The sequence below is a fragment of the Hyla sarda genome, chromosome 10 (assembly GCF_029499605.1).
Source record: "Hyla sarda isolate aHylSar1 chromosome 10, aHylSar1.hap1, whole genome shotgun sequence".
Taxonomy (NCBI): domain Eukaryota; kingdom Metazoa; phylum Chordata; class Amphibia; order Anura; family Hylidae; genus Hyla; species Hyla sarda.
Genome location: NC_079198.1, coordinates 18,617,801 through 18,628,533, shown reverse-complemented (window position 1 = coordinate 18,628,533; position 10,733 = coordinate 18,617,801). Strand labels below are relative to the sequence as shown.

General features: G+C 41.5%; 1 protein-coding gene across 1 annotated transcript; it reads right to left on the bottom strand.

Moving 5' to 3' along the window:
• Positions 1–204: 204 nt before the first annotated feature.
• LOC130294329 (carcinoembryonic antigen-related cell adhesion molecule 7-like) lies at positions 205–9,826 on the bottom strand. Its single transcript, XM_056543951.1, has 7 exons — positions 9,793–9,826; positions 9,276–9,626; positions 7,499–7,765; positions 6,262–6,411; positions 4,099–4,160; positions 2,604–2,636; positions 205–389 (listed from the first exon to the last, which is right to left on the bottom strand). Exons 1-7 carry the CDS (start codon positions 9,824–9,826, stop codon positions 342–344), a joined length of 945 nt encoding a protein of 314 aa, XP_056399926.1. The 3' UTR covers positions 205–341.
• Between the last annotated feature and the right edge of the window lie 907 nt (positions 9,827–10,733).

The window sequence follows — 10,733 nt, the reverse complement described above, 5'->3', positions numbered from 1 at the left end:
GGCTGTCCGGGCATGCTGGGAGTTGTAGTTTTGCAACATCTGGAGGTCCGCAGGTTGAAGACCACTGGTCTAGGCTAATGTGGTCACTGTAAACACGTATATAAAAGTATTGCTTTAACAAAGCCTGTACATACAAATCCGAATGTTGTTTTTTTATTTTTTTATTAATCATTTTTACCTTTTATAACAAAAGTACAGTAATAACAATAGTATAAGTCAGCTACAGTACTTAGACCAAGAGAAGATGAGATGCCGTCATTTCCACCATAGAATAGTTAGTAAGTTGTGTGCGGTGCTTGACAAAAAAAGTTCAAAAAAGGATGAGAGGGAAGGTATCTGTATCAGTTCTGCAGATCGCTGTAAGTATCATGGGATGAATACTGCAAATCCTACAAAATACAAAAATATATCTATTTTCCTAACTATAAGATCAGAGGAAGCAGATCTGTCAGGTCTCAGGTCAGGTTGACAGCAGCAACAAATGGAGAGACGCTAAGATCAGGAATAATCTAGTTTTCTATTATTTCAGTATTTCTATACAAAAAGCTGTTTAAAGCAAATACACCTGTTAGTGAATGCTTGTTTTCTCCATTGGAATGACAGTCCTGAAGCATGAAGGGCCGGAGTCACCTATAGGGGAGGCAGGCGCCAGCCTAAAGCATCCATAGGATGAGGAGGCAGCCTCATTGCACTCCCTTCCAGCAGTGTACTGGTACAAAACAAGCATAAGGGTGCAAAACAAGTGTATGGGTATAAAACAAGTGTACTGGTATAATACAAGTGTATGGGTATAAAACAAGCGTACTGGTATAAAACAAGTGTATGGGTATAAAACAAGCATACTGGTATAAAACAAGCATAAGGGTGCAAAACAAATGTACTGGTACAAAACAAGTGTATGGGTATAAAACAAGTGTACTGGTATAAAACAAGCATAAGGGTGCAAAACAAGCATACTGGTACAAAACAAGTGTACTGGTATAATACAAGTGTATGGGTATAAAACATGCATACTTGTATAAAACAAGCATAAGGGTGCAAAACAAATGTACTGGTACAAAACAAGTGTATGGGCATAAAACAATTGTATGGGTATAAAACAAGTGTACTGGTACAAAACAAGTGTATGGGTATAAAACAAGCGTATGGGTATAAAACAAGTGTACTGGTACAAAACAAGTGTATGGGTATAAAACAAGTGTACTGGTATAAAACAAGTGTACTGGTATAAAACAAGTGTACTGGTATAAAACAAGTGTACTGGTACAAAACAAGCGTATGGGTATAAAACAAGTGTACTGGTACAAAACAAGCGTATGGGTATAAAACAAGTGTACTGGTACAAAACAAGTGTATGGGTATAAAACAAGTGTACTGGTATAAAACAAGTGTACTGGTACAAAACAAGCGTACTGGTATAAAACAAGTGTATGGGCATAAAACAATTGTATGGGTATAAAACAAGCATACTGGTATAAAACAAGCGTACTGGTATAAAACAAGCATACTGGTATAAAACAAGTGTATGGGTATTAAACAAGTGTATGGGTATAAAACAAGTGTATGGGTATAAAACAAGTGTATGGGCATAAAACAAGCGTACTGGTACAAAACAAGTGTATGGGTATAAAACAAGCGTACTGGTACAAAACAAGTGTACTGGTATAAAACAAGTGTACTGGTATAAAACAAGTGTATGGGTATAAAACAAGTGTACTGGTATAAAACAAGTGTATGGGTATAAAACAAGTGTACTGGTATAAAACAAGTGTATGGGTATAAAACAAGTGTACTGGTATAAAACAAGTGTATGGGTATAAAACAAGTGTACTGGTATAAAACAAGTGTATGGGTATAAAACAAGTGTACTGGTATAAAACAAGTGTATGGGTATAAAACAAGTGTACTGGTATAAAACAAGTGTATGGGTATAAAACAAGTGTACTGGTATAAAACAAGTGTATGGGTATAAAACAAGCGTACTGGTATAAAACAAGAGTATGGGTATAAAACAAGTGTACTGGTATAAAACAAGTGTATGGGTATAAAACAAGCGTACTGGTATAAAACAAGAGTATGGGTATAAAACAAGTGTACTGGTTCAAAACAAGTGTATGGGTATAAAACAAGCGTACTGGTACAAAACAAGTGTATGGGTATAAAACAAGCGTACTGGTACAAAACAAATGTACTGGTATAAAACACGCATACTGGTATAAAACAAGTGTACTGGTATAAAACAAGTGTATGGGTATAAAACAAGTGTACTGGTATAAAACAAGCATAAGGGTATAAAACATGCATACTGGTACAAAACAAGCGTACTGGTATAAAACAAGCGTACTGGTATAAAACAAGAGTATCGGTATAAAACAAGTGTCCTGGTACAAAACAAGCATAAGGCTATAAAACATCCGTACTGGTGCAAAACAACCGTACTGGTACAAAACATCCGTACTGGTGCAAAACAACCGTACTGGTACAAAACATCCGTACTGGTACAAAACAAGCGTACTTTCGCCTCCAAATATTAAATTTCAGCCTTAAAATGGGAAAGATTTTCTATTGGAAAGATTTTGATATTTATCTGCAGAGACACTCACCATGTACGTAGGCTCCTGGTGAACAGGGTCAGGCTGCAAGAAGTCAATAATAGATTATGTATTCATTGTTTTTTGGAACTTTGTGTTTTTGGCTAAATTCACATATGGTTTGTATGCTGTGGATTTTACCTGAGATAACGATTACAGTAGTAGGTGAATGAGATTTTACTAATCCCATCAATATTGTGTCTGATGTTTCCCACATAAAAAAAGAACATGTTCAGGATTTTTATCACCAATTTCACCACTGTCAATATAGCAGAGGTAAAATCCACCATGTATTCACAGCAAAAGAGAGGGAGATAGAGAGAGGCAACAATAGATATGAGATAGATAGATAGATAGATAGATAGATAGATAGATAGATAGATATACAGCAACAGGAGAATACAGCAGCACACTGCTAGCACAAATATATAAATAAAACATGAGTATATAGATACAACATGAGAAGCTATTCAGCTATGGTGCAGTAAATGAAAGTATAAAATTGTGATTTTTTTTTTTGTGAATACACCTAAGGGGGATATAAGGTGACTTGGATGTTACAGATCCTGCAATGCCTGCTGATCTGTTCACACAGAGGCATATTCATAGTGTAGGGTCCGTCCCAATGAGATCACCTTACCATGGTGGGACGGTTCAAGCTATTTGGCCCCCAAATTGCAAGCTAAGTATCTCACTATTTCATTACTTCACAATTTTATACTTTCATTTACTGCACCATAGCTGAATAGCTTCTCATGTTGTATCTATATACTCATGTCTTATGTATATCTTTGTGCTAGCAGTGTGCTGCTGTATTCTCCTGTTGCTGTATATTTAGCCCAGCAGCCTGCACCTGTAAGCCAGGTCCATATAATAGTTTGGAATCAATAGTGCTGGCTAACTTATTCTTTGTCTGTATTGTACATACGGGGTGTGGCTACCTCCACGTTGGCTCTTGCACCCCACCCACCTCTATCAGGTGTATATAAGGTGACTTGGATGTCCCATATCCTGCAATGCCTGCTGATCTGTTCACACAGAGGCATATTTATAGTGTAGGGTCCGTCCCAATGAGATCACCTTACCGTGGTGGGACAGTTCAAGCTATTTGGCCACCAAATTGCAAGCTAAGTATCTCACTATTTCATTACTTCACAATTTTATACTTTAATTTACTGCACCATAGCTGAATAGCTTCTCATGTTGTATCTATATACTCATGTTTTATTTATATCTTTGTGCTGGGCAGTGTGCTGCTGTATTCTCCTGTTGCTATATATTTAGCCCAGCAGCCTGCACCTTTAAGCCAGGTCCATATAATAGTTTGGAATCAATAGTGCTGGCCAACTTATTCTTTGTCTAGATAGATAGATAGATAGATAGATAGATAGATACAGTAGATAGACAGTCACATGTCCTGAAATACATGAAGAAAATGAAGGATAAGGAAACAATATGTTTGGCTTCATAGTGAACATATAAGATTACGCTAATAGTGATTCCTCACCCCTGGCATAGCTTGTACATTGTAATACTCCATCGGAGGGTCGTGGTTCTTTTTTGCTTCTTCTGTAGGGAATGAGAGAATACAACCTTAGAAGAATCTGTATTACAGAATTATAAACCTGTTCACATAGTGTGCGGAATTACAAAATATGGAATTGATAAAATTACTTGTAATTGACGTTAAATTGCAATTTCTTTTGGTTAAGCACTGAATGCCCTAAATATCAATCATTGCATGTGGCACCATGCGAACAGTTATAGGGAAACAGAGAACAGGCTCTATTAAAGGGAACTTTTCACCTGTTTTATTCTGCTCAAACCACGGGCAGCATGCACGGTCCTAGAACACTAAGATTTACTCTGAAAGGCTCAGATGTTTCAGAAAAATCAGAGTTTAAACAGTTGCCAAGTTAAGTAGTTTTGTAGGGTGGTCTCTACAGCTGCTCTTCACCCTGTTATGTAGGATGGTCTCTACAGCTGCTCTTCTCCCTGTTATGTAGGGTGGTCTCTACAGCTGCTCTTCACCCTGTTATGTAGGGTGGTCTTTACTGCTGCTCTTCTCCCTGTCAACCTTTAGTGATGCATCTCTTCCTATCTGTGTATAGAGAGATGTCTCGCTCAGGACTGACAGGGTGGGAAGCAATCTCAGGGGACTACTCCAATAACTAGTTAACCAGGTCCTGGTGGCTTTTAAAACTATGAAGTCTCTAAAATGCCCAAGCCTTTTAAAAGTAAATTATAGTTTTCCAGGACTCCACACTCCGCACCTGTTTCATGCTGCCCGCAGTTTTGGGCAGCATAAAACAGGTGATAGGTTCCTTGTAAGTTTACACTTTGTTATAACTTTTAGCATTAATTGAAATCTATATTTGTACATAAAACTATAAAATATAACTTTTTAGGGAAAAGTGCCTTCCTGTTTACCTTTCAGCGGCCTGTAGTTTACTTTTCACAGCTTTAAATGTTCACAAATCTCCCCAGTCACCTACAGTACAATCCCATGAAGTGTAAAACTAATACTAGACTGGGAGGAGGGAGATGTAGCTGCAGATCACCTGCCTTAGCAGTTGTATGAGACTTACTGTAGCGAGCCCATCTACTCAAACACCTAGAATTTCATGGAGGCCTTGAGATTCTCTTGACTTGTTCTCTGTTTTACACATATAACTGATATGATAACATTTTAATAGTAAACTTAAAAAATAACCAAAATCATCCTTATAGGTCCAAGGCACTGTGGTGTCCCGGTACAGGACCTTGTCCTGTCCCTGTCTAAAGTCCCCTCAGCTAGAGTCCCTCCATTCTACAGGGGTCTTCTGCAGGGCTTGCCCCTTGGTCACCTCATAGAAATGTGTCCTTGTATAGTGTACAAATGTATAGGATCTACCCAGGTCACGTGGTATATGATAATGGTTATATAGATATTTAGGACCTTTCAGGGTCATGTGATGATGTCATGTGATGTACCCAGAGTTCTCTGGGTTCAGGACTTACAGGCTTTGCAGCCAATGGGATTAGTCCAGCCCCCCTAGTATATAAGGGGCTGTAGTCACTAAATTCGCTCTCTTCTCTCTTGGTTCCTGCTCTTAGTTCCGGACTATCAATCGAGCACAATCAGCATATCTTCATTCATCTCAACTAGGCCAAAGCCTAAAGAACCAGCAGCCACTAAAACCGTGAGTTGTAAAGCTCCACCTACAAATCCTGTGTGACTACTATTCCACTCAAATATTATAATTAGTAGCACAGTGGCCTGCTTAAAGCTCAAGACTATTAGTCCCAGCAAAGCCTGTGAGGAACCTGCATCCCGGTTACCTCAAAAGAAACTTTACAATTGTAAAGACTGTTTGCATAAAAGTTCAAGTAAAAGTTTCCAGTTATCTCGTAAAATCTGCTGTAGACATTACGTTTATTATTTTCCCTGCCGTTTGTGGGCCGATTGGCGGCAGAATCTCCTATACTGAGCAAACCTCACTCTGGCGTCACGACAAGTAAGGGTTAATACCACTAGACCCTTTAATATCATTGCAACACCCCAGACACCACAGTACCATGGCAGATCTGGTAAAGATTGTCGAGGAGATTGACAGATGATTCAATTCCTTTATATTTACAGCTATAGCCCTTGTTGTATTAGTGTTAGTTTGCTTAACTCTCCTCTTACCTCTCGGCTCTTCTATAACAGGGGGTTTGTGTCTTTTAAAGGAAAGAAAAAGAATCGTTCCACCAACCAGTAGGACAAGTACTAGTATAGTCCCAATGGTGATTCCAGCTATCGCTCCAGCACTTAGTTCTGATGTGGATCCACAGATGCCTGAATTACCAATTCAAAGGACCAAGATAAATCAGGTTTTTTATCAATTAACTCCAAGAAAAGTCACCCACCTGCAGCCTTGGGCTGGCCCACCGCTACCTCTGGGCCCAACAGAAGAAAAGGAGAGTTCACCCGGGGACCCAGGGCATTGGTTTCAACTGCATTCTTAGGATGTAGACATAGTTGAAAGTGTGAGGGAACGGAAAGTCATCGGCTCCTTGTCCCATAAATTCCTCTTATGGACCACAAGCTACTTATGTGGCCAATAAGAATTCAGGGTAGCCCATAACATTAGCATCCTGGCACACGAAGCATGTCACTGCACCCAAAACACATACATATCTTTATATACCCTAGCGTTGCTATCACTAGGACTGAAAGGTGGGCTTAAAGGGGTGATCCGCCCCTAGACATCTTATCCTCCTATTCAAAGGATAGGGGATAAGATGTTTGAGCGCTGGGGTCCCGCTGCTGGGGACCCTGCGATCTCCCTGCTGCACCCGGCATTTATTTTGAGCTTCGGGTGGAGTGCTGGAGGCTTGTGACATCATGGCCATGCCCTGCTCGTGACGTCACAGCCCCGCACCCTCAATGCAAGACTATGGGAGGGGGCGTGACTGCCGTCACGCCCCCTCCCATAGACTTGCATTGAGGGAGTGTGGCCATGAGGTCACGAATGGGGCGTGGCCGTGACGTCACGAGCCTCCTCCCCTCCCCGCATCGCCAGTCATCCGGCAAAGAGGGAAGTTTGCTACGTGCACCAGATGTCTGGGGTGCCACAGCCTAGATTGCGGGGGTCCCCAGCAGCGGGACACCCGCAATGTGACATCTTATCCCCAATCCTTTGCATAGGTGATTAGATGTCTAGGGGCGGGGTACCCCTTTAAGGTCCTCCAGTCTGACACTGCCAATGTAGACAGGATGAACCAGAATTCTTAACATATACCACTGTAATACTAATCTTTTCTTATAGGGCAAAGGGGGACATTTGACCTGTGCATGAATACTTCTTCAGCACCCCCTATCCTCTCATAGATGAAGATACTATTAACAACCCCCATAGAATCATATGTCTACTGTTACTCACAATAAACGTCCAATGTGTAGATGTCGCTGGTCATCTTGCTTACAGTATTCTCAGCCTCACACCAATACAATCCGGCATCCAATGGCTTTATATTGGGGAAAGTAATGGTTGTGTTATCAGAAGACCTGATCATTTCAGGGGGAATTTTTTTCCCGGTTTTCCCCCAGCGAATCTTCTCAGAATTCATTGTGTCACAAGTCAATGTAACCGTCTGATTTCCAATTGCATACTCAGCGGATGATCTGACTATGGGTTTAGTGACGAACGCTGAAGAAAATGAAAGAAAACATGAATAATAAACTCCAAAACAAACCCCACCATCTCAAGACCCTCTAACACCACACCCCATCCTCTAGAGATAGAGGCTGCAAAAGGTGGGCAAAGTTCTATCTGAAGAATAGACGACCTAAGCGTATCTTATGGCCATGAAGAGACCATTCTTGTCATTAAAGGGGTACTCCGGCGCTAAGACATCTTATACCCTATCCGAAGGGACCCCCGTGATCTTACATGCAGCACCCTGCAACAGGGTCCCTGTTACAATCAGTCCCCGGAGTCTGATTACTGGTGATCACGGGGCTGGAGCAATGTGACATCACGGCTCCGCCCCTTGTGATGTCACGCCCCACCCCCTCAATGCAAGCCTATGGGAGGGGGCATGACTGCGGGGGCGGAGCCATGACGTCACAATGCTCCGGCCCCGTGATCGCCAGTAATCAGACCCGGAGTGAACATGCTTCGGGGACTGATTGTAACGGGGTGCTGCGTGCAAGATCACGGGGATCCCCAGTGGCGGGACCCCCGCGAACAAGCATCTTATCCCCTATCCTTCGGATAGGGGATAAGATGTCTTAGCACCGGAATACCCCTTTAAGCTGATGAGTAAAGATCTTCATGGATGCTCCTGGTGAGGTAACATTTCATGGTTGGCCCGTGGCACCAACTATTGCAATTTTTTCTAATGAATGTTTCTTTGATTTCATAAAGTGAAAGTCATAGAAACATAGAAGGTGCCATTTGGCCCATCTAGTCTGCCCAATAATTTGAATCCTACGAATAGTCTCTGGCTCTATCTTATATAAAGGATAGCCTTATGCCTATCCCATGCATGCTTAAACTCCTTCACTGTATTTGCAGCGACCACTTCTGCAGGAAGGCTATTCCATGCATCGACTACTCTCTCAGTAAAGTAATACTTCCTGATATTATTTTTAAGCCTTTTCCCCTCTAATTTAAAATGATGTCCTCTTGTGGTAGTTTGGTAGTTTTTCTTCATTTAAATATGCTCTCCTCCTTTACTGTGTTGATTCCCTTTATGTATTTAAATGGTACTTTTCATCAAAAAAACTTTTGATATATTATAGATTAATGTATGCAGAATGACTTTCAAATAGCATGTTATGAAAAAATATGCTTCTTTCTATTTCATTTTCCACTTTGAAAAAATAATGACCACTAGGGGTCTCTCTACCACTCCCTTGCCACGAGCCTTCTTTATAGATTTCAGACTCATGCTGGAGTCCTAAATCTCAGACTGCAGCCGGGACACAGACAAGCTCAGCACTGCTCCCTGCTCATCCCCCATTCTCCATTATGCTAGGCCTTTCTATTTTATAGACTCAGCAACAACCATGGGGGGGGGGGGGGGGGGGGACATTGGGTCCACCTAGTCCAATAAAGATGTTTTGGTGGCATAGGGTTGGGAAAAGTGTTGATGTTTTCTATGGGGACCCCTCTTTGCAGTTTAGATATATTTGACACCCACAATGATACTCACCATACACAAGAAGACTAACAGTACTGCGCTCCTGGCCCTCGAGTATGACTTGTACAGTGTAATCCCCTTGGTCTTCTCTAGAAAGATTAGAAATCTCCAAGGATGCGTTTGCGAAACTCCTGAATCGAGAAGAAAACATCTGGCCAGGAGTCTCCGGCGGGTTATTTCTTCTACTATAAGCAAGGATCTGATTCTGTAATCTGACCTCTTCTCCTTTAAACCAGGAAAAACTCCGGACGGGGCCATTGATCTGAGTAACACGTAAAAGAACCGACTGATCGACCAGAGGATGAGTAGGGACCAACTCTATGAGGATTCCGATAGTCAGATGGATCCAAACATAGAAGACACCTGAATGATAAAAAAAAATACTAGGAATGTTATAATGTAAAATCTCAGAAAAACACCAATTTTTTTTTTTTAGTTGAAATTTTAAAAATATGAATCTTACTAGTTTTTCTTGCCCTGAATGAGAGCTATTAAGTAAATTTCTTCAGAATATAGGGAGTTAGGATACCTGTGTTGTATACGGCACAAGGAGGGTCCGTCATTACCTGCTAAAGTGAAGCCCCTCATGTTAGTGGTTCAGGCCGGTGCTGTCTCCTGTGGGTAAAGCCATAGATCTGGGGGACGTCATACATTGACAGTCCATGCTGTAATGTTTAACTAACCAGCAGCGATACACAAACATTCTCACTCTGATAATCCCATAAAGGAGGGGAGAGGGAAGACTCCGATGTTGTAACAATAAAAAAAAAAAAACTATTGCTGTAATGAAAATTGCAGTTTATGTATATTTTTTCCACCCTAGGCGAAAGCTATTTTTGCCGCCCCTTAATCCCGCCCATTGGTTCCAAATTTGACACGTCCTACCTTTCTACTGGGGTGACACACTGTAACAAACCTCCTCCTCATGTAATCACCATACTACTGGGGTGACACACTGTAACAAACCTCCTCCTCATGTAATCTCCTTACTACAGGGGTGACACACTGTAACAAACCTCCTCCTCATGTAATCTCCTTACTACAGGGGTGACACACTGTAACAAACCTCCTCCTCATGTAATCTCCTTACTACTGGGGTGACACACTGTAACAAACCTCCTCCTCATGTAATCTCCTTACTACAGGGGTGACACACTGTAACAAACCTCCTCCTCATGTAATCTCCTTACTACTGGGGTGAAACACTGTAACAACCTCCTCCTCATATAATCTCCTTACTACTGGGGTGACACACTGTAACAAACCTCCTCCTCATATAATCTCCTTACTACTGGGGTGACACACTGTAACAACCTCCTCATATAATCTCCTTACTACTGGGGTGAAACACTGTAACAAACCTCCTCATGTAATCTCCTTACTACTGGGGTGACACACTGTAACAAACCCCCTCTGTAACACCCCCCACCCTGCGGTAGTGATGGTTGGGCAGGTAGTTTGGATGAGCGG

Excerpts from the sequence above, each read along its gene's own strand:
- LOC130294329 (XM_056543951.1), bottom strand. The coding sequence starts at position 9,826 with ATGACGGACCCTCCTTGTGCCGTATACAACACAG. Across the intron at positions 4,161-6,261 it reads TGTTATAGAAGAGCCGAGAG|AAGAAGCAAAAAAGAACCAC; the intron begins GTAAGAGGAGAG and ends CATTCCCTACAG. Across the intron at positions 2,637-4,098 it reads ATGTACAAGCTATGCCAGGG|CCTGACCCTGTTCACCAGGA; the intron begins GTGAGGAATCAC and ends GACTTCTTGCAG.